General features: G+C 46.8%; 1 protein-coding gene across 1 annotated transcript in view; it reads right to left on the minus strand.

Moving 5' to 3' along the window:
• LOC119444588 (N-alpha-acetyltransferase 25, NatB auxiliary subunit) overlaps positions 1 to 23,164 on the minus strand; it is a 77,176-nt gene that overhangs the window by 34,690 nt on the left and 19,322 nt on the right. Inside the window, exons 7-12 of the mRNA XM_049664663.1 lie at positions 16,594 to 16,733; positions 9,942 to 9,989; positions 6,000 to 6,103; positions 5,023 to 5,075; positions 4,613 to 4,685; positions 1,708 to 1,750 (exon numbers count right to left, since the gene is read on the minus strand). Of these exons, the coding sequence (XP_049520620.1) occupies positions 1,708 to 1,750; positions 4,613 to 4,685; positions 5,023 to 5,075; positions 6,000 to 6,103; positions 9,942 to 9,989; positions 16,594 to 16,733 (461 nt within the window). The remainder of the gene's footprint in view (positions 1 to 1,707; positions 1,751 to 4,612; positions 4,686 to 5,022; positions 5,076 to 5,999; positions 6,104 to 9,941; positions 9,990 to 16,593; positions 16,734 to 23,164) is intronic.

Genomic DNA, 23,164 nt, shown 5'->3' on the forward strand with positions numbered 1-23,164 from the left:
TGTCCGTATCATTGCTATCACAATTATCTGGGACATATGTGGCAACCATACGCTTGCGCGTGACCCGCGTTCACGGAGTTAAACGTCACTGTAATTTTTTTAAATCGCTTACCGAACGAAGAGGTGCGTCTTATACACATGTGCGACTTATATACCTGTTTTTTTTTTTTGAAAAACTGCCATTTTGAGAGGGGTGTGTCTTATACAAAGGTGCGAGTTATAGACGGGAAAATACGGTACTTAATGGAATTAAACTCTCGTTAATTCGGACGTACTTGGCCGCACACCAATTAATTCGGACAGCTCTTGGAGCTTGGCAAGCACTGAAAATGTGTAACGTAAAAGGGGGTAAAAACGGTGCTAGCGTCCAACAAAAACGAAGTGGCGGAGTCCGCATCGTTAGCCATCAACGGAAATTGTACGTGAATGACAGGAACACCAGGACACTTCCGTGTCCATTCATGCCTTTATAGACTTTATTCTTGCGTTTACTGCTGCGCTAATACTGCATTGGCCATTGCTGCGCAGTCGCCATTAATTATCAAGTTGATAGTGAACATGGTTTTGGCTGCAGCAGTTGCAGCAAACAGTAGTTTCGTATTGACTTGGCGTGCGTGTTGGCCACGTGCCTTCAGAACATGGTCACCGTCCATGACTGCGTCAATAGCGACTGCAGTTTCGGTCTCAGCAAGCCGTAGTTTCGTTTTGACTTTGTGCGCACGTCTGCCACGTGCCTTCAGAACAGCATGGTCGCTGTCCATGATCGCATCGATAGCAGCCGCAGTTTTATCCGCAGCAGTTGCTGCGGCAAACAGTAGTTTGGTTTGTATCCAGTGCAATGGCTGCACGCACAATGTCACAAACGTGGCAGAAGCTTTCAAGGATGAAAAGCATCGGCTACATCACGATGAACGGACAATCTGTAAGCGACCGGCTCACTGGCAAAAAAATAATTGGGGTGCATGCATGATAGTGAAACGCGTGTATCGGCTGAAGGCGCGTGTTGCAGCCGTGCTGCGAAGTAAGTCGTGAGGCCTTTGCCACTGTGAGCACTAACCAGTCAAGAGATGACAAGAATTGCAGCTTCCGTTCTGCTTTTGTGCAAAATAGAAAGAGGATTTAATGATTCATTCAGTAAATAAAAGCACATTGCCGTAGTAAGCATTTCCTTATTGTTTTCTTGATAACCCACGATAATCCGACATTCAGTTGATTCTGACAATTTTCTCGGTCCCATGAATTCTGAATTAACAAGGTTTTACGGTATGCTACATCTTGTGTGACGTTAGCAGTGGCCGATTAACAAAGTGGCTGAGAGGGAGGTCAGGAGGGGATTACGTCAACTTGTAAATTTTGGGGCGGGAGATTTGTACTGTGAATCAGCCGTGAGACATTTGGAAGCAATATTCTAAGCAAGAAATTGAAATATTGGCACACAGAACAAGACGATAAACTTCTAGGCGAATATTCTGTCGATCTATCTCGGCTTAATATATTCCTTTAGCGTTCTTTTAAGTTCACTGAAAAAGTCCACTGTAGACATTCTTCTCGGCATTCCTCTCAAAGTTGACCTAAACCAAATTACCACGAGAAAGCATTAAGTACTGGTGCGCACGTGCGCCGAACCAGGTGAATTTGGCCTACTGGTACAACCAAGAACCACTTGCATTGTTGGGGGCAACAAAGAAGAAAGCGGTGTGTACTTGCCTCTTCCTGTCGTGTCCTCTCCAGGTACTCATCCAGCAGTTTTCTGCAGTAAAACAATAGGGTTTGGTAGCTGAGTGGTCGTTGGTATGACACAGTGCCAAACAAAAAAGAAAGTAGAAAGCCAGGGGTTCAGATAAACACTTTATCTAGCATCATCTAGCTCAAGGCTGCTTGCCGGCGCTCACTGAAATTTACTGCGACGTAAGAAATTTATTTTATTATACCGTCAGTGACCGTTTCTTTGGACATGCCCGATAATTTGGATGCCTTCGCATCACTGTCATGTACCTCGTAGAGCAAATAAATAAAGAGGTCTGAAATTTCCGATGCCGAAACCCTTCAGCGCCCGATGCTCCTGTCTTTTTGCCATGACCCCAGGTCCGAAATGACATTAATCGATGCCACCACCACTGCCATTTTGATTATCTCGCAGAACCAAAACCGGCACTCTCGCAGGCCAATTCGTTGGCACCGGTAGCCACCGCGCCTAGCTGATTTGACGTTCGCTCCCAATATTTCTGCTCTTCGGTGCGGTATTTTTCATTGAAAGAATTTGCCACTGTCCGCAATCCCGCCGACTCTGCCTTTGTCATTCTTATGGATGGCTTCGAAACACGGAAAGTGTGGCAAAATGAATCGCTACATAATGCTGCTTTCCAAAAGTCAGCTTCGCCGCAATACAGCGTTGTTACGTGGTGAAGCATATGCAATGTAATGCGGTGAAGCATACGAAGACTACAAAGGACTACAAAGGGGCCACTATCACGAGACATGGTATGTGTTCTTTAACTCTTTCCGGACCACGCCCATTGGGTATAATTAGCCCGCTATTGATGGTTTGAAACGCCGCTTTCGAAACCTTCCATGTCACTCACGGATACACTGCGCCATCAGACGTGAAGGAGCAGAACTAAATTTTTGTTTTCTAAGCAGTTCACGGTGATTTTTAAATGCGCTCCGAAATTTTGTGATCGTCAAAGCAGAATGCAAAAATGTCCGGCTCCGGAAGGGGCACGCGCGCTTCAGGAGATAGCAGATCTCACGATTCCGCTGCCTCTGCGGTTGATCTTATCGATGCATCGAGCAGCAGCGAGTCGGAGGACGCTGTCTGAAAGCGACGACAATGCAAACCAGCCTGGAACATCGGCGGCTGCAGCCCGGCACGCCAGTTATTTGCAGGTGCTTGCAGTTAAATTTGTGTAGCAGGAATACCTGTTCAATGAAAAATTTTGATTTTTTCGGAGCTGTACATATTAGACGACAGTACATTTTGTATATCTTTTGTATATCTCATAATTTTCGTTACATTTTTTCCTTAGTAGATACAAGCATGTCTTTACAAACTTTGTTCGATTTATCCCGTAATTTTGATTTTGGCAATTTGTCTTTTATGATATATCTCGTTTATTTTTAATACAACTTTTATGCATGAAAGTGCATTCATTCTGCTTTTTGTTTATGTATTATGTAAAACATTGAGTGCAGTAGTTCCTTCAGAAAAAAAATCTGGCGTGACCTACAAAAAAAAAAAGACCTATTTTCCCCATGGTAGGGTAAGAGTTAAATATCACACACGTGTGCACCCGCCTTTTGTCGCACTATGAGCACTGATATGCCTATTAAGTGTACTATTTTGGCCTATGGCAATCAGAGGCCTTAGGGGCACTATAAGGCACGCATTCATTTTTTCACACTACCCGATTTTTCTAATATTCTTGCAGCCGCCCTTAGGAAGTTCGAAAAATTGGACGTTGACAGAGTTGGATTCAGCAAGCAAATACCTGCCTTAAACAGTTCATCTCGTAGAAAATCAGATTCGCCCTCTTGTCCCGGGAAGCGAATGAAACTATTGTAATTTGGATGGTATCTGACTGCACACAGGTTAATTCAGACAATTCTCAGGGGTTTGCTGAGCAACATAAATGAGCGTCACGAAAGAGCAAAAGTGGGACTAGCGTTTAACTGAAATGAAGCGGAAGAGTTGCCAGCATGATAGTAATCGGTAAAAACGTATGGCAACAACAGAATGCTCTCAGCCTTTACATTCTTGTGTTTGCCGCCGAAACTGCACGGTTGCCACTGATGATCCGTGTTAACAGTGACCACGGATTCCTCTGCAATGGTTGTGTCAAGCAGTAGTTTAGCCTTGATTCAGTGCACAGTGCGTGCAATGTCACAAACAAAGTAGAAAGCATAGAGAAAAAAACACCGATTCAAATGCAACCGGCGTGCTGCAGTCAAACCTGCAGCTTACATTGTGATAAATGATATAGTATTGCCGACAAGCTCACTGGTGAAAAATTATCGATGTGTGCACGTGGTAGTGAAAAGCACATCTACTCAAATGAAGACGCAAGTATCATGCCACGGTCACTGCAAGGGAGGTAGCGAGGCCCTCATAGATGCAAATGCTTATCAGTCATCACAAGATGACAAGAAATGCAACTTTGGTGCTGATTTTGTGCAAAATAGAAATAGGGGTTGCGAATTTCATCAGTAACTAAAGGGGTGTTGATATATTCAGCATTAGCTCGTGGTCTTCTTGATACAGCAGAACCCCGTTGATACATTCCTTGCTGTTGCGTTTTCTCGGCTGCGACGTCATGTTTGCGCGATCCTGACCTAAAGCCCACCAACTTCCTATATGTCATGTTGCTATTTGATACATCATCATCTGTAATGTTCCCGCATGTTATGTACCTTCTCTTGCTTTTGTTTTTTTTGTTTTTTCAAGCACGCATGAACGAAGTTCTACTGTATTTGTGCACATTCTGGGTTTACAACGGTTGGAAAGTATAGAAACAATGGGGATCAAAAAGAAAATTTAAGTTAATTTTTGAGAGAAATATGCTGGCAACTGCAATTTACGGTGAGCTGTTTAAAACCGCACTCCAGAGCAACTGACCTCCGAGTTGCACCCCACTCCCGGAAAATCCTGACGTCCCGATTGTCCGTCAGGGCACTCCACTCCGTCTTGTCTGCAAGGAAGATCGTAGAAGCCGGGTTAGCTCATGTACGTTTACGCAGTGCATGAAGAACCACAGTGAAGTGATAGCAGAACCGATGGTATATGCATAAACTTTTTCTTTCTACCTGTTAAGAGGGGCTAAACACAGGAACACAAAATTAGCATGCCAGGCATTGATAACAGCTCAGTTCGTATACGGAAGTCTGGAAAGCTTTTTTTATCAATAGAATGTCTGCTGAGCAAAATCTAGTGCTTTTTCTCTCTATGAAGCTGAAGAAATGGTGAAGTTATGTTGTGCTGAATATCATGAGAACACAAGACCACATGCATGTGTACGAGAAATATACCATTGACAGGGTCGATTTCCATGCTCATTAGCATCTGCTTCAGGGTCTCCTGGCTGCATCGTCCAATGCATGCAAAGAATAAAGAAAAGCATTAACAAAGAGAACGACATGAATATTGACGAGTTGGCTTTGATTGTGCATTTCAACAACAGCCAGAACCTCTAGGTCACTGATGCAAAATGCAATGTCCTCCTTCTCATCTAGTATGTCCTACAGGTTCTGTCTGCACAGAGTCTTAATAAAGAGAATGCCACTGGTCATAGCACAAGTCATGAAAGTCTCCAGTTCCTGAGATGAGCACATCCAAGATTTCTGGTCGCATGCTTACAAGGACGAACGCTATAAGCTTGCAGCCCATTGCTAAAGAACATAACTGTTGCTTCCATAACCTCTACTGTATGCCCCAGGGGAGATGCCTTTGTATGTACAGAGGTCTCTATACATACCTGCAAACCTGTGAACATTAAAATTTATAAATACCTAGTGGACAAAACACACGGTGGGAGGAGAGAGAACACAAATTTTTTTTTTTAAGTTTGCACTGAGCTCACCCCATTTTTGGCGATTTATACGCACTTTTTTAACAACGATTTACCTTTAGCACCTCGTGGAGCATCAGGGCAGCAGGAGAGTGGAAGAAAGCAGGTTGGGACGACCAGTCCAGAGCCATTGCATAAGCATTGAGGGCTATATGCTTATGCAATGGCTATGCTTGCAGTATTTTTGAAATCTTGTGCCACAACATTTTTCAACACCTTCAAAACATTTTCGTGAACACAGCTTCATATTTCATAAACTTTTGATGCAAAATTTATAGAATCGTAGAACAAGCCCTAATTCGTAAATTTTACGGAAGATTAGAGAGGGCTGGCAGGTATGCTTGTAAGTCTGGATGTTAATGCTTTCCTAAAGTAATCAACGATCAACAACTGCCACCAACGATCAACAGAATAACGCATACTACAGCCTCTGCTCACCTCTTAGCTTCAAGCAACAGCTCCAAGATCATCTTGTCAGCAGTCAGCAGTGCAAAGTGAAGAGAGTTGTTCAGCCGCTCGCGAAAGCTCATCATCTCCTGAATCTGTAAGGCAATGGAGACATTCACATTAAAATATTGATGCTCTCAAGCCTTGATTAAACTTTCTTAAGCTGGTTTTGCTGTGCCATTGATTTGGAAGAACAAAGCCCAGGATTACATCACTCTTCGTCGCCACACCTTTTTAAATGCCTAATAGGAAGTTCTTCAAGGCCTTCAAAGCAAACACTATGACCTGTTTGCGACACTTTATGTTGTTGAAGGATGATTACAGTGAACAAGTCTTGAACCATCAACAACTTGGAGCGTATTTATGTTAGTAAAACAAAGGCTGAATGACTTGAATGAGTTTGAGACTGACCATTACAGTGGAACCCCGATTACACGACTTTGAGGGGACCATGTAAAACCGTCGTATAATCCAGGCGTTGTATAATCAAAAAACTAAAGCAGTGACACTCAGTCTTGCCAAAAAAACAACTACAGACCGTCTAAGTAAGCCTACGGTCCGAACCTGCACTGCTTCCAAGGCAGGTAGATTAAGTTATAAAAAAAATTACCGTATTTAGCCGATTATAACGCGAATTTCTTTTTTTCATGATTTTCGTTGCTTGAACTCAACCCTCGCGTTACATTCGAATAACGGCAAAACTGACCATTTTAAAACAAATTTTCTAAATCCCACAATATTTAGTGCTACGTTGGCAACACGCAACTTTAGGTCACGATCCAATCCATAGACAAGTCGATCGAAGTCGGAACTTGTTTTTGTTTGGAATCGATCGATGCTGACTGGTTACGATGCTGCAATACCCTACGGCCTTTTGCGGTTCGACCCCATTTGACTTTATGGGACGCAGCGCATGCGGTATGACGGCCGTTTTGAGAGAAGAGCAATCTTGATGGCCGAAGAGCTGGTAAAGTCAGCCGCGGTTCGGTGTCTTGACGTCAACGATTTGCGATGGCGGGACCTTCGGCAGGCCCTCTTAAATGCGAGGCCAGTCTGAAAGGCTCTGTGCAACTTGAAGTGGCCTGGCACTGACCACAAGTGAAATGGTTGTGCGGTCTTTTAAGAAGTACCGTAAAAACCCGCGTATAATACGAGGTTTTTTTTCTAAATTTTACCACGTAAAATTTCTGCCTCGTATTATATGCGGATCCCAAAGTTTTCAGCGTAAAATTTGCAGTTTCGGGTTCGTTTTTGCTCACTGCTATCATCATCAACACTCGTAGCAGAGTATGCGTCATCTTGCGGTGGCGTCGGTAGGCTGCTGCTGCTTTTAACGGGCACCACTTTGACCCCACTAAGAATCGGCCCGTTCGCTAGTCTATCTCGCATGATGTCTGGACCGCGAAAGTAGTACCCAGCTGCCTTTAAAAGGAAAGTTATTTTAGCTGTCGAGGCCATCGGAAATTGCGCTGCAGGGCGGCACTTCGGCGTCACCGGGGGCAGCGTTCACGGCTCGGATGACATCCCAGTTGCAAAGTTTCAACGGCGGCAGATAAGCGCATTTGGCCTTGGCAACGCCGTCGCTTCGGTGGCAGCGGCTCCCCTTGCCATCCCTCTCAACTCCCTCGTAGCTCCCCCCACCTTCGACTGGCTCCGCACGCGCCCGCCGCCGCTCCCGTCGGCGCAGCGCCAACTTAGCCCTTTCCCTGAAGTTTCGTTTTCTGCCGTTGTCGGGAAGTCAGCCGAGACGTTGGCTCGTACAAGCGTGTTCCGGCGCGACGGTGAAACGGCGACCTTGTTATTTGAGAGTGAAACTGCCGCCGCGCGTTTTTTTTTTTTCGTTTTCTTTTTCCCCGCGTGGCGTTGAGGGGTCTATCCTAAGCTTTTGCTCTATGGCGGTGTCGGAGCAATGCTGGTCGGAGGCGCCGCCGCGTGATTTGGAGCGCTGCTGAGGGCATTGTCTGTGCGCCGTATGTTCGAATTAACCGTCGCAAATGCTTTCGCGTTCGAATTACCGGACGTTTTCGCCCATAGCAATACACATAACTTTGACAGGACCACAGTGTCAGTTCGAATCAAGCGTGTTCGAATTAACAAGATTAGATTGTCAATGCTTTCTGTGGGTTTTTCTCGCTCGCATTATATGTGGGTGAAAACTTTTTTTTCGTTATGGCTATCCCCAAATAACACCTCGTATTATATGCGGGTCCGTATTACACGCGGGTTTTTACGCTACTTAAATCTCAAACAAGCTCGATGGCACAGAAGATGACTTGATACACTTTCAGAGATAGTTTCGCTTTCGCGAAAGTCGGCTTGTCCCAGCACCGAACCCCTCGAAGTATAACTGCCGACAGCTCTCTTGGCGCTGATAGCGAGCTTAGGACAGCACCAAAAATACTTGTTGGGGACGCTTCCAGTGCCGAGTCACGCGAAATTTCGGGAAAGTCAAACTATCTACAAAAGTGATCGCCCAAGAATACCGCCCAAGGAAAGCTCCGTCTTTTCAGACGATCATGATGAGTGAAGAGAACTAGTTTGTGAATTGCGATTCCTTGAATAAAGGTACCACTTCTTTGTCCGTTCATCTCGCGTTCCATAATCGGTTTTATTCTTTTTATTTCGCGTGACCGAAATGTCGCCCCTCGCGTTACATTAGGGTAAATACGGTATTGCACACCTGTTATCAGCCGGCTGCAGTGTGCTTATGTGCCAGCCTGCGTCTGCTAACAACTTTTTTTTTCTGTTTTTGCAACAGGCGGTACCAGGGAGGCGTCGTACGAGGTGGGTCGGCGCGAAATTGCATCGTATAATCGAGGTTAATACATTATTTCCAAGGGGGTCTTGCCTGGACCAAACCAATTCGTCGTAAAATGCGGGTCGTCGCATGACTGGGAGAAGTATAATTGAGGTTCCACTGTATATTCAAGTGCTACACTGTATATTCAAGCTGAGGGCTACGTCACCCCCCCAAGCTGAAGTTGTCACAGTGTGTAAGTAATGGTCCCTAGTGTTTACTGAGGTAAAAGTTTGTACATAACGAGGCAGACTCAGCCTCTGTTTTAAGACAGTGAAGGAGAGGAGCGTTTCTCAACTTGTTGCAAGAACCACCTTAGAAACAGGGGTGTGCAAATACCAAATAGCAGATTTCTAATCTAGTATAGAATTGAATCAAGAAATAAAGCCCAATATCGAATCAAATATTGAATATCAGAAAACTGAGGACCAAGTTTTAGGCATACAAATTTTGTGCATGAAAAAAGCCACCATGCTGCACATTTTCAGGAATCTCCTCACATTACATAACAAGAATCTTGTAGCTATAAAGCTATCAGCAACTTAGGTACCTAGGAATCGAGGTGTATAGCATGGTCTACTCTTATTATAGAGGACATAAAATTAGTACGTATGCCAGCATTGATAACACCTCGGTTCATATACGAAGATTTGGACAACCTTTTTTATCGATAGAATGTCCGAGTTGAATCAGGTGCTTTTTTTTTTCCTTGTGAAGCTGAAGTTATGTTGTCCTGAATACCAGTATGGTTTCGAGTTTAATTTTGGGCCATACTGTGCTTAACGGATATCTTAAATTGCATAGAAAGTTTTACTTTCCAGTTTTCTTCCAGCGAACAGAAGGAATTTTCTATTTTTATGGCATGTGCTTTTTATGGGTTACTGTCAGCTTGCTAAGGCTAATCTGCGTGACAAAAATGGGGATTGCGCATCACCTGACTCGACGCCACTCGCTGTCAGCACAACACGGTTTGACTGCAGCCAGTTCCGACTATAAAAAGTGCGCTCCTTTTCACTGTTGGGTTCAGTGTCATTTGCTGCCTGTTGTAGGTTCTAAAATTGGGAGGCCTACGGCAAAGACTGATCGTGCGACCCCCCATTTGTGAACGCAATGATGAGGCCAAGTGTTCAACTCACCTTTGTGAAGGAGCCATATTTATAACAGGAAATGAGGTAGTCTGTTGTCTGCAATAAAAACAACACAAAGAAGATATCAACAGGTCTCTGATCTCTTGTCCTGCACTACCCAGGACTACCTAAGAACTGCTCCACAATCGATTTGTCTGACCAACTGCCTCAAGTAGCCCGAGACCAGCTGCAACACATTTCCCTTGCAATGACCAATTGGGCAGAAAGCAGTTACCAGAGTATACAGTCGAACCCACTTAAAACGATACCATTTTTAACAATATAACGGTTATAACAATGAGAAGCTGCTGCACCGTCAACTTTTGTATGTTTTCTACGGTGAAATAACCCGCTTACTACAATGCCCCATGCCACATTATCGGTTGTAACGATGAAGTCTGGCTACTGGGTGTCTGTGCCGAAAGGGAATGGAATGTGAACTCCTTGAAAAGAAAAAAGAAAAAGAAAAAAAGAAATTCGGGCCGTTGCACGCGTTGGCGTGCTGTTTTCCTTCCTTCTCCGCATCACCACCAGGCGCGCCTCTCTCCAGTCGCCCTTGCACCCCTCCGAACACGAATGGGCTATGCCCATAGCTCTATGCTACGCCACCCTCCGAAACAAGAACGGACCGCGCCAACTGCGCTGATAGCGCTGGCATAGAATTTCTTTATGACGCTGGGCTGGCGGAGCGCTGCAAATGTGCGACGCAATAGAGCCAAAACGGCGTTAGCGTCCGCCAAAACGAAGCGACGTAGTTTGCATCGCCACAGTCATCAGTGAAAATCGTAGGTGAATGACAGCAACGCCGGAACGCTTCGTGCCGATTTGTGCCTTTAAAGCCTTTATTCATGCATTTACCGTCGCGCTGTAGTACCACGTTGGCCGCGTGCCTTCATGACTGCGTAGTCGCCAACCATGATCGCATCGATAGCGACTGCAGTTTCGTCCGCAGTTGCAGCAAACGGTAGTTTCGTTTTGACTCAGTGCGTGTGTTGGCCGCGCGCCTTCAGAGCCGCAAGGTCGCCGTCCTTAATCGCGTCGACAGTAGCCGCGGTTACGGCAGTAGTTTCATTTTTACTCAGTGCAAAGCAGTCGAGGATGAAGAGCACCATCTACATTGCAATGGGTGGCGACCTAGCGATACTGGCGAAAAAATAATCGGGATGTGCGCACGGTAGTGAAAAGCGTGTCTCAGATAAAGATGTGCGCCGCGGCCACGCTGTGAAAGAAGTCGCGAGGCCTTCGCCGCTGCGAACGCTAATCAGTCACGAGATGACAAGAATTACAGTTTCCGCACTGCTTTTGTACAAAATAGAAACAGGATTTGCTCATTGATTGAGTAAATAAAAGCGTGTTGACGTAGAAAGCATTTCTTTATTGTTTTCTTGATACCCTCGATAATTCGACATTCGGTTATTTCGGACATTTTTTCGGTCCCATGAAATCCGAATTAACGAGGTTTTACATAGCAGTGCCATTCTTGAACGCCGACAGCCGCGACTTGTTACACGCGATAAAAGCGCGCAGGAAGCAGAGTTAAACAGTTAAACAAGTCAGCACAATCAGCAGCCTGATGGAGGAGGATGGTGCTCCCGGGAGGGACGTTGGACTCCCGCCATTATAGTTTTCTCACAGCAGCGCACAAGCGATTTTTTTCATGCAACCCGGTTATAACAATTATCGGTTATAAGAATGAAATTTTTGTGGCACTTGAATATTGTTGTAAGTGGGTTCGACTGTGCTACACTCACCTGCAGCCATCCCAAAGAGGACTCCAGTTGATGACTGTCCTCATGTTGTGTCAGTGTTTTACAATGTGTATTCTCCAATGTGCATGTCCTTATCCCTGTGCTTTGTCGAAGTACCGGTCTTTCTAAATCTGAACTCTAGTGCTTTTCCAAGCCCCGTGTCACAACAAATGTTGTACCTAAATTGCTTTCTTGCTTTCTTTTTGCATTCAACACTGACAGCATGCCTAACAGTCACCGACCACTAATTCAGACTTGGCAGACACTGCCAAAAGGTCAGAATAATTAGGATCCGAAGTACCGGATTTGCCAGAAATTAAGTGGCATTATTCCACAAGTGGCGAAAAAAGATGTGCCGTGTAGTACTTGGATTGTCACTTTCGGTGATACCTTCAATTTAATGTGGCTAGCGAAAGACGCACGAGTGCCTACGAGCGACAGCATTCATGACACAATGCCAAGCCCACTATCTTTCGCATGACTAGCACAAGACCTATCGGCGTCTGCAAGCAACTGCATTCTTGGAACAGTGCCACGCACACTATCTTATCAGTGCAGAAATGCGAAAATATTGCAAAACGCGCAAAATATTGCGAAACTGAAAATATTTTCGAAAGTGATCTTTTGAGTATATGGCACAAGTTTGTCAACGCATTGCTGTGCGCACATGTGCCTGCCTTTGACCTAGACAGCCCGTCGCTGCCATTTTTTAGCTACGCATGCATTTTATGATATTCCTTCTCGCACTTCTCAGAGGTCAGAGTGACACTTCATCTGTGTTATCAACGGGATCAGCTGGCTGTGAAAGATAGCTACAGTAAAACCTCGATAACTCGAACTCGGTTAATTTGAAATTTCGGTTAATTCGAAGAATTTGAGCGGTCCCGTCATTTTCGATGCAAATTCTACCGGATAATTTGAATGGGCCGCGCGGCTCTATTCGGATAATTTGAAGTTTCCGGCTGGCAGCAACGTGCGGCTGTTAGGTTAGGGCGCTCCGTACAGTCGCCAACCGATTTTCCGAGCTCGTGGGGACTGAAAAATCGTCCGTACTCGTTCAGCCGAAAAAAAAAATTATTAGGCCCCTCTTAGTGCGGCTTAAAAAAAATCTCTAATAATGCCTTGCCTCATACTATGCTTGGAGGGGATCAACTTGCTTGGATTTGCGCAGCAGTGACGTCGTCTCCGTGTACAGTCGACACGAATGTCACCGCGTTGGCGATCTCTGCCAACGGAGTTCGCCATGGAGATAGAAGAAACGAGCTTCACACCGCTTTTTAGCTCTCACGAAGGCACAGGAGGTAGCGCCGATCACCGAGACATGGGTCTCCAAGACATCTAATCAGTGTACACGCCACGTTCAAAATAGCAACTGAAACTTTAGAAAAAAAAAAACAACTTACTAACTGAATTAACAAGCGTGGTGCCAGCGCGCACAAGCAAACATGGATAGATCACACTCGATGACTGCAGACAACCACTGTCAAAACGCTGGTGCGAACGAGCGCGGCCGTTGCAGCGAGCGAAGGTTCGTGCAGTCTATGGCTTCAACGAAAACTGAGCGGCGAAAGCACATCGCACACAAAGGTCAGAGCCGTCTGGAGATCGCTTTCAAGACAACCCGCTAAGTACGCAGTTGTTAGCAGAGTAGGTCGCCCCCCCCCTCCCTCCCACGCTGCCTTCCCGCTTTCCTCCTTTCGCATGGGAGATTGCCTTGCCAGTTCCCCTTGCGCCCGGTAGCAAGATACGCATTTGGTGCCGCAGCACAGCGTCGCCCCCCCTCCCATACCCCCCCGGCCTTTGGCGCGACGGAGGAAGTCGCGTTTGCGCTACGCCGTGCGTTTGCTCTTTATGAAAGCGCGCGTCCCCCGCGCGCTTTCACTCGCAAGAAAAAGTGCAGTACTCTGGAGCGTTTTGTCAGCCAAGGAAGAGCGGGCATAGACTCCACGACTGAAGGATGGCGCGAGCTCTTTATTGATAGCGCGCCTCCCAATCTTGGAGGCTATAGAGCGAGCCACTGGAATCCAAGCCAGTGCAAAATCCAAGATGGATTCCCAATCTTGGGAATCAATCCAAGCCAGCATACCCAATCTTGGGTAGCGTGGCTCGGAACGAGCGATTTAGTCCGGAAAATAGAACTTTGGGGTCTCAATTCGTCCAAAAAATTGAGTGGGAAAATGCATGAACTCAATGGGAACCCTGACGGTGCATTTTTGAAGTCCGGAATATCCAGCAAGTCCAAATTTTTGGAGTCAAGCACCCGCACGCCCGCTTTAGCAGCAGTTATCGATTCCGTGAACATTGTCCGCAGCTTTGTTGAGTGCACTGCGGGTGACATTTATATGCTACGTGTTGTGAGGCAGCTGGAGAGTGTGGCACTTGGGGCGGCGAACTACCGCACCAAGTAATCCCGCATCAGTGATTACTTCGAGTAATCTTTCTCGGACATGGAAAATAAAGGTGATTTCTTCTGGCGGCAAATTCTTGCTTCTTTCTTTTTTTTTATTCATTTCGGTTAATTCAAAAATCCGCTTATTTAGAAGAATTTTCATCGTCCGGCGACCTTCGAATTATCGAGGTTTTACTGTATTTCTGCTGGACTTCGTAGCCAAATTTGCACATGACCATGCAGTCCGAATTCAAATTATTGCACGGCGCTCTGTAAGGTGCCTGAAATTTCAGTTGTCCTTATGCATTAAGTCTATGGGGCCAGTGGCGGTGCCCCGGGGTTGTACGAATAATCAAGCATGTCTGAATTATCGGTGTCCGAATGATCTGTCGGCGATAGTATATCTATAATTGTGCGCGTGTGAGACAGAATTGAAGTTTTCTTGTGTCTATCCTCTGCGGCATCAATGTGGCTTGTTAACGCAATGGACAGTGTCAGTGATCGAAGCAAGCAGGTTACAAGGGTGAGCTGCTGCTTCCTCGATCCACAAGTGGCACAAGAATCTGGCATCATTGTTCTAGCGTTGTATCTGCAGACTGCCTCATTGATAGCAGCCTATAGTGCAGTCAATGAGGCATTGTTTTCTTTTGGTAGAATCTACCATGTTACTGAATGAAGGCTCTCAGCAGCCTTCTGAATCATCTTCCATTGACAATGGCTATGGAGGTTAGGAGAGCCACTGATAGATAGGCAGCAATGCAGCTGCTAGGTGCTTTCCAGCCTGTACTTTTTGTATCATGCCTCACTTCTACAGCCAGGTGTCTGTGCCAGCACAAGTGGCCTAGTGAACAGAGCTCATGATGAGGTTCTCTTTATGAAGGGGTGGTATGATAGGTATTATTACTAGATATCGTGGCATTACGATAACAGAGTCGGCGCGCGATGTGCTAAGTCGCGGGTCGATCCGAGGTGCCGATGTGCGAAATGCCTGGTCGCGGGTCCGCGGAATAGACGCTCGACGAGCTTAGTCGCGCAGTCCGAGGTGCCGATCGATGCGCGAAATGCCTGGTCGCGGGTCCAAACGCTCGGTAAGCTCAATCGCGCAGTCCGAGGTGCCGACGCGCGAAATGCCTAGCCGCGGGTCCGAGGAATAGACGCTCGAGGTGTCGACACTCCATGAGCGATGTGCCGACACGCGAAATGCCTAGCCGCGGGCTCGAGGAGTCGACGCTCGAGGTGCCGACGCGCGAAGTGCGTAGCCGCGGGTCCGAGGAGTCGACACTTGTTGAGCGATGTGCCGACGCGCGAAATGCGTAGCCGCGGGCTCGAGAAGTCGACGCTCAATTTGCTTAGTCGCGCAGTCGGAGGCGCCAACGCACGAAATGCTTAGGCAAGGATCCGAGAAGTCCGCGCGCGATGTGCTTCATCGCCGAGTCGGAGACGCCTACGCGCGAGAGGCTTAGCCGCGTGTCCAAGCATTCCGTGCCCGAAGCTCGGTCGCGAAGTCCGCGTCACCGATGCTCGGAATGCTTAGCCGCGGGTCTGAGACGTCCACAAAAAGCGGGATCGGCCACGCTACTGCTATGTCCACGTAGCGCCCGCTTTAACACTCGTCGAAATTACGGAAACTGTCCGGAGCTCGCGAGGACACCGCAACAAGCGGAGCAGACGACGCCATCACGGAGCGAGCACCGAACCAATGGCGAACCGCGCTGGAGTCACGTGGCGGGCGCGGCCAATCGGTGGCTCCGGCACGACCTTCAATCATTTGCTTTTTGTGTGCTTGCTTCTGTATGGAGGAGATAGCTGAAGCGGCAGATTTGAAGACGGAGAATCGCGCTTTCCAACGAGACCAAGATGGCGGTGCTCGGTTGCGCCGTTCCGAAGATATCGTGGCTTGAAAAACGCCGTTTTTTCGCGATTTCCGCGGAATTTTTCGGCACCTTGGCTGATACAACAATTTTTTTAGAGCACTTCTACTTGGTTTTCAGTGATGATATTTCGGAATCAGATAGAATAAGAGTTACAGAAACTGAAAATGTGATTTTCAAAAAATCGATTTTTTAGCCATTTTTCGCGATGCGAAAGCCGCGTCCCCCCTTAAAGCAGTTTGCTTACTTTACGCATGACCTGACTTTGTGGTATGAGATCTGCTCGTCGGCTATTCAAGGGCTGCTCGACCCTGGCAAATCAAAGACAAGAAAGTGTGAAAAAGTTCCGCTGTGACTTAAAGCCACCATACTTCACGATAGAAGTGAAAGGTGGCCAATGCAACAGAACAGAGAAGAAACTTGCTCAGGAGTTACTGGGGGGTGTAGATGATTGGCCATTCTTTTTGTAAAGACACCACACATCTGGATACACAGACAAACACACACACACACAAAAAAACACTCGTGTTTATCTGCTTTTTTCTGCAACAAAGTAAACTTCTGTTTTGGTGTTTGTTCATGTGCCCACAAATGCCCTGCCTCTACTGCAACAGGAGAAAAGAAAGGAATGACCAGGAGGTGCCGCCACTTACGTCCTTGTAGTTGCCAGTGAAGAGCTTCAGTGAAAGGTTCATGTTGGCACTGGCTGCTTGGAAGTGGCCTGCCTTCAGGTACACAGGTGTGACCAGGTAGCTGGGCAGACAGAGGTCAGGACAGTGATACATGTTGGGCTCTTAAAACACATTTTGAGCACGGTAAATAACCCAACGTAGTTCCTAGACTGCTTTCATTAACACCCTAACCCTAGCCAACAACAGGGTTCATACAGGTTTCCAAGAAAAAAATTCAAGGACTTTTCAAGGACCTTTAAAAAAATTTAAATATTTGATACGGTTGTTCACACACGTTACATTTTATTGGACAGAACAAAGGAAAGTTATTTGACTTAGTGCACGTACAGTTTCATTCGACTAGATGAAATTCTGAAGCTCCAGGGCAGGTCTTTCAGTTTCTTTTCTATTTGCGTCTTAATGCTGCCGAGTTCTTCAGCCTTCGCTTTTGCGGTCTTTCTCAAGCTATTTGATTTCCCCACGTGCGAGATGTCACCAGTTCTCTCAGCCTTTTTTTCTGCATATCCAACTGCAAAGGCCGTTAAAGCGGCAACCGACTGCCTCATGCTTCTTTTTCTTCGTCTGCAACCCTTCAACTTCTTCCATGATTGTGCGCCTTTTTGTCTGCTTTGATTTTTCCTGGTACCGTTTCTTTTCCAATTCCAAGTGTGCACCGTAATGCTGCCTCGCTGCGGAGACAGCTATTCTGAGTTCTTTTGTTATAGGAACATTCAAAATTCCACCTGCCCTGTCCTCTGCGTCACATATGATACGCTGTGAAATGTATGACAAACCTTCTGGCGGTTGACGCTGAACCCCCGTTCGACAGTTGCGTGCCCATGGCTCAAAACAAGCAACAGCCTGACTGCTTTCCACAGCTCTTTGTAGGAGGGATTGAAGCTCAGGAGGTCATGAAAAACTCATCCAGCCTGCTAAGGCTCCTCAAATTTTCGCGCGGTGGGGGTCCGATGTATCCGGCGCAACCCAAAGTTTGTAATTGTCGTTGCTGAGCCAGGCGCTTTGGAATTTAAATTTCCCAGGCATTATTCTGAACCATGCGCACCACAACCGAAATGGGGGAAAAAGCAAACAAAGTGTCGATGGCACAGGAGCGCGCACGCAGATAAACAAAGCACAATGTGGCCAACAGACAACGCTCAGGCTATGAGGCTGTACCTGTTTTTAGTGGGTTGCCAATAAATCCAGCCCAAGGCGAACCCCCCCAAAAAGTGAAATGCTACCAAATTCAACTGTTAAGATTCATGTAACTGCTTTTTCGTTGCAAATAAGCATGATGGCAGAATTTGTATTTTTCCCGAGGAGGTCGAGACGCTCTAGCCTTATTGTGGCCAGCAACTTATGGCTTTTGGCCAACCCCGAAGTCGAAGCAAGCCAGAGGGAAAAAAATAAAAAGTGCGAGAAGGACAGGCGCTCGTTTCTTCCTCGAGCAGGAAGTTTGACTTCGCGGTCCCGGCGTTGCGGAAAGCAATGAAGTTTGCCGGGACCACCCTCAACCGCCATATAATGTAAGTCGCACTGTCGGACCCCGTGAAAACCCCAAGAATTCAAGGGTTTTCAAGGACGCAAAAGAAATTCCAGGACTTTCAAGGCCTTGAAAACGAAACTTTCAATTTCAAGGGTTTTCAAGGATTTCAAGGACCTGTGCGCACCCTGAACAAGTATTTAACGCATTTACTCGCATAATGAATGCACTTTTTTTCCCCGAAAAATATGCGTTAAGTTAAGGGGTGCGTTTATGCCATGCACATAGGTATAAGCCACCATCGTACCTAGACTCAGCCCCCGATGCAGATCGCTTACAAGATAGGGCGCGCGCAGCTGCGCAATGCGCAGTTGCTGCACCGCCTCCCCTCCCCTCGGCCACCATGTGCACGACGGAATATGGCGCATTTCCTCCCTGCTTTCCTCCCTCGAACGCGAGAGACTGAGGTGCAATCGTTGGCGCCGACAGCAAAAATGCGCCTGGAGTGTCCATATGATTGCTATAGCAATAAAAGCGTAGGAGACACAAGGTACGATTCGGCATCCGATATGGCATCTGATACAATTGTACCCGCTGAACGCAATATCAGATGCCGAATCGTACTGTGTGTCTCCTACTTCACAGCAAGTTCAGGGTGTGTTCATTACGTGAGGAAAAGAAAAAACCAGACTTCCTGATTGGAAAAGTGGGGGGTGCGTTCATTACGCAAGTGCATTCATTATGCGAGTACATACGGTATTCGAGTATTCCAGTATTCCATCTAAGTTAGCCTCTATCAGTCAAAACTTTTCCTTCAACCTCTTACCGCCTGACGGTATTTGAGTATTCCAGTATTCCATCTAAGTTAGCCTCTATCAGTCAAAACTTTTCCTTCAACCTCTTACCGCCTGAATTTTTCTGCCTGAAGAAATACATTTGAACCACATTTAAAAGTACTACTTGCCCTTGAACATAGAAAAAATTGGAGGACGCTTAAGCTTCGCCTTTAAGAGTGGAACACGATAGCGTTATCGGGCTCCGTTCGCATCACATTTTTCTTTATGAGTAGGCTTCACTGCAACACACAACGTGGGAAAGCCAGCTTACAAAGACCAAGCTTACGCTGATCCCCTTAAAGTCAGCTTCACTTTTAAACACAAATGCATTGCTGGGAAGACATTTTTACAGGAGCAATTGAAGCCCTCTTATATCAAAATGTGAAGGCCCTAGGACCTTTTTTATTATTTTATTAATTGGCTGCTGTTGCCCCGAGGCGCGCGCGTGTCCAAAATTTAGAAAGGCTCGGTTTTCAACATTTCCCTCAATGTTGCCTAGAACCAAAGTACAACCAAACACCATCAGAATTGGAGGACGCTTAAGCTTCGCCTTTAAGAGTGGAACGCCATAGCATTCAAAGATGCCTGGCTGCTTATCAGGCTTTTTTTCTCGTACATTCAAATTACAATCCGACGCTATCACGCCTGTATCACGCCTGTAGGTTGAGGTTAAGTCGTACTTTATGATTTTTCTGATGGATATTACTTTGAGAAATTCAATTTTTGTTCACTAACGCCTTGCGCCACGCGGAGGCCTGTATGGTCGGGGTGGTTCGGGATGATGTGGTTCAGCATGATTATTTCTGCCAGATGCCGATGCTTAATGCCGCCGCCGCTGATTTTCTGCGACACGGGGTCCTTAACGTTATTGCGTTAGAACAAAACTGGTTTGACACCAGTTAGCACTGATCAATTTGACACCACTTAACACTTACCACCCCTACATTTTCCAGAGTGCTGAAAAGTGTTACCTGGAACAACAACGCATTTTGGGACAGCCTTTGAGGGCACATTTTTTTAAACTGCTGCTAAGCCCTGGATTTATGCTAAATGGTTATTACTTTATTGCTGCTTCATTTCAATTTTGAAATTGGGACATGTGCTTTAACCCTTTGAAGGTCGAATTATTTTGAAAAAAACTTTCCCAGATGGTCAAATTACTTTATTGCGGATATTGAATGTAAAAAATGTATAAAGTCGGGAATAAATAGTGAAAAAAAAATTAGAAACAGTATTTTGATGTCGGCATCACTCAGGACTCCAAATGTTCAATAACATTTCAGAGTGTGGTATTCCTTGAAACACGGTTCTACGCACAGCGCCTTATCGCGCCAATCAAGGTAGAAAGCTTCCGCCGCATCTGCAAGAGAGTGCCAACAGAGAAAACTCACGTTTCGCACGCCTCCGTTGTGATCATTCGGCGGAACCGAAACCGCGTAAGCGCGTTGCCGCAGAGAGCCAGAATACCTCGTGATCGGTGTTGATAAACAAGCTAAGACAGCGCTAATCAAGATAGAAATCAACTTCCGCCGCCCCTGCAAGACAGCGCCGACAGAGAGAAAACTCACGTTTGGCGCGCCTCCGTTGCGATCACGCGGCGCAACCGAAACCGCGTAAGCGCGTTGCTGCAGAGAGCGAGAATACCTCGTGAGCGGCGCTGATAAACAAGCTAAGACAGCGCCAATCAAGATAGAAATCAACTTCCGCCGCCCCTGCAAGAGAGTGCCGACAGAGAGAAAACTAACGTTTGGCGCGGCTCCGTTGCGATCACGCGGCGCAACCGAAACCGTAAGCGCGTTGCCGCAGAGAGCGAGAATACCTCGTGAGCGGCGCTAATAAACAAGCTAAGACAGCGCCAATCAAGGTAGAAATCAACTTCAGCGCCACTGCAAGACAGTGCCGACAGAGCGAAAACTCACGTTTCGCGCGCCTCCGTTGCGATCACGCGGCGGAACCGAAAGCGCGTTGCCGCAGAGAACGAGAATACCTCGTGAGCGACGGTGATAAACAAGCTAAGAGCAGCGCAAATAAAGGTAGAAATCAACTTCAGCCGCCCCTTCAAGGGAGTGCCGACAAAAAGAAAAATCACGTTTCGCGCGCCTCCGTTGCGATCACGCGGCAAAACCGAAACCGTGAAAGGGGTGTTGCCGCAGTCTGCGCGACGCACGCGCTGAAACTAGAAATCAGTTCTGTTTATCTCCGCAAGAAGGTAGCACAAATGTCAAATGCTTCTGGTAAGTCCTAAAAGGTGGCAGCACCTCCCGGTAAGCCCCTCCCCCCATGCATCGTCATTATGGCGTGAAATTTCAAACGGAGGATCGAATCCGTACCCGTACGGCAAAGACCTTGCGGGACAGAAAACCGCCGCCATACACATACGGCAAAAACCTTCAAAGGGTTAATACTCGAAAAGCTAATTAGTAAAACTTGGTTATTTGGCTAATATCGCTCTACAATTTGTCTTGCCTCAAGCAGACGTGATAGAACTGCAACATCTACCACAGAAAATCTCTTTATAAGTCTGTTTCCATTAACATAGACAACCAAGCATAATTTCTTGCGGCAGTAAAAACTAATTCATTCATATTTACAGTAGAATCTCGTTACAATTCTGCATAATACGTTTTTTCGGTATAATACGTCTTTTGTTAATTTCCCGGCCAGTGTCTTATAGGAGTAATGTATTTCGGATAATACAATTTTCGGATATGTTTTATTTCCTGGTTCCCGTGAAGATCGTATTAACGAGATTCCACTGTATTGGGATTTTTTTAAAAATATGCCCAAATTAAGGGGGGACACTGGTCTTAGAAACCAAAAAATCGCGGAAAAATCACGTTTTTTTTACCCTAAAATCGGATTCTGCAGTAACTGATACATAACCTGGCAAATTTTTATGCACCTTGGATTGATATTTTAGCCGCAGTAGTGTTTTAGGTGACGTGTGTGACCAGAATATTCGTCAATTGACGCGCAAAAATTGGCATTTTTCCGAAACGCGCAGCTTCCGTTTTATGTTTCTGATCGCGGCCATCTTGGTCTCGTTTGAAAGAGCCGCGTTTCTTCTTTATATTTCGCGCCACCGCTACTACATACGCTAAGCGGCCACTAAGAAAAAGCCCGCGAAAAAACAGTCCCGATACGCGATCCTATTCGTCTACGAACGCACGTGACAGTGAGCGCGCCCGCCATTGGCTGATTCCCGCTGTCGACTGTCGGCTGCTTGAGCGTGCGGACTATTGACATCGCGGTAGGAACGCAACCATGCCGAACTCATTGTCAAAGTTTGCTACGAAGCACAAATTCAGCGGACCAAAGAAGAAACGAAAGTTGTTCAACTTTCAAAAGAGGCGCGGATCACCGTCGGAAGTCATCGATGACAGTTTGCTTCCCGAGCCAAGTGCCACCGAAGACTCCGCCGAGGACTGTAGAATAGGCCTAGCCGGTGGAAGCGGCTCCGACAGCGGCCGTGTTCGACAGACGTTTCGGCACGACACCGTCATGTTGGAGCCCGCTGATTTGTTGAAGATTGAGAAGAATGCGGAGGAAAAACTCCGTAATCTTGCATCAACGCCAGCTACGAAGCGAAAATCGGAGCTTCTCGTTTGTGCTGCCGACGCCGACGTGGCCTCGGACGCCGCCGCGGAAGGCTCGGATGTGATGAATACGCGCTTCGCCGTGGTGAGCCTTGACGCTATAAACGCTCTGCTGTCGTTTTTCAAGTGCAAAGTGTGTGGTGGCGATGCGTCGATGAGCAAAGGTGAACGCGATTACGGCCTCGCGATAAAGATGGTTGTCTCGTGCGAGATCTGCGGTGATAGCATGCCGGTGTGGAGCTCGCCGCGCGCGAACAGCGGAACGATGTGCAACCCATTCGTCGTGAACATTCTTGCCGCGCGCGCTATGAAAAGCACTGGCAATCAGCAAACGGCGATAAATGACATTTTCGCACCAAGACATGGCAGGCGCACCAGAAGTCAAAGCTGACGCCCGCTGCGACTGCAGCTGCCGATAAATGCATATCCGAGAGCACGCTCGCTGTGCGCAATCTGTACAACGAACTGAAGCTCGGCGACCCAGGAAACATAGCCGTTTCCTATGATGGGTCCTGGATGACGCGTGGCCATTCCTCACATATCTGCGTCGACGCCGTCATCGAGCTTTTTACGGGGTTGGTCCTTGACTACGTTGTTCTGAGCAATTTTTGCGCGGCGTGCGAACGGGGACCGAAAGA

The sequence above is a fragment of the Dermacentor silvarum genome, chromosome 3 (genome assembly GCF_013339745.2).
Source record: "Dermacentor silvarum isolate Dsil-2018 chromosome 3, BIME_Dsil_1.4, whole genome shotgun sequence".
Lineage (NCBI taxonomy): Eukaryota > Metazoa > Arthropoda > Arachnida > Ixodida > Ixodidae > Dermacentor > Dermacentor silvarum.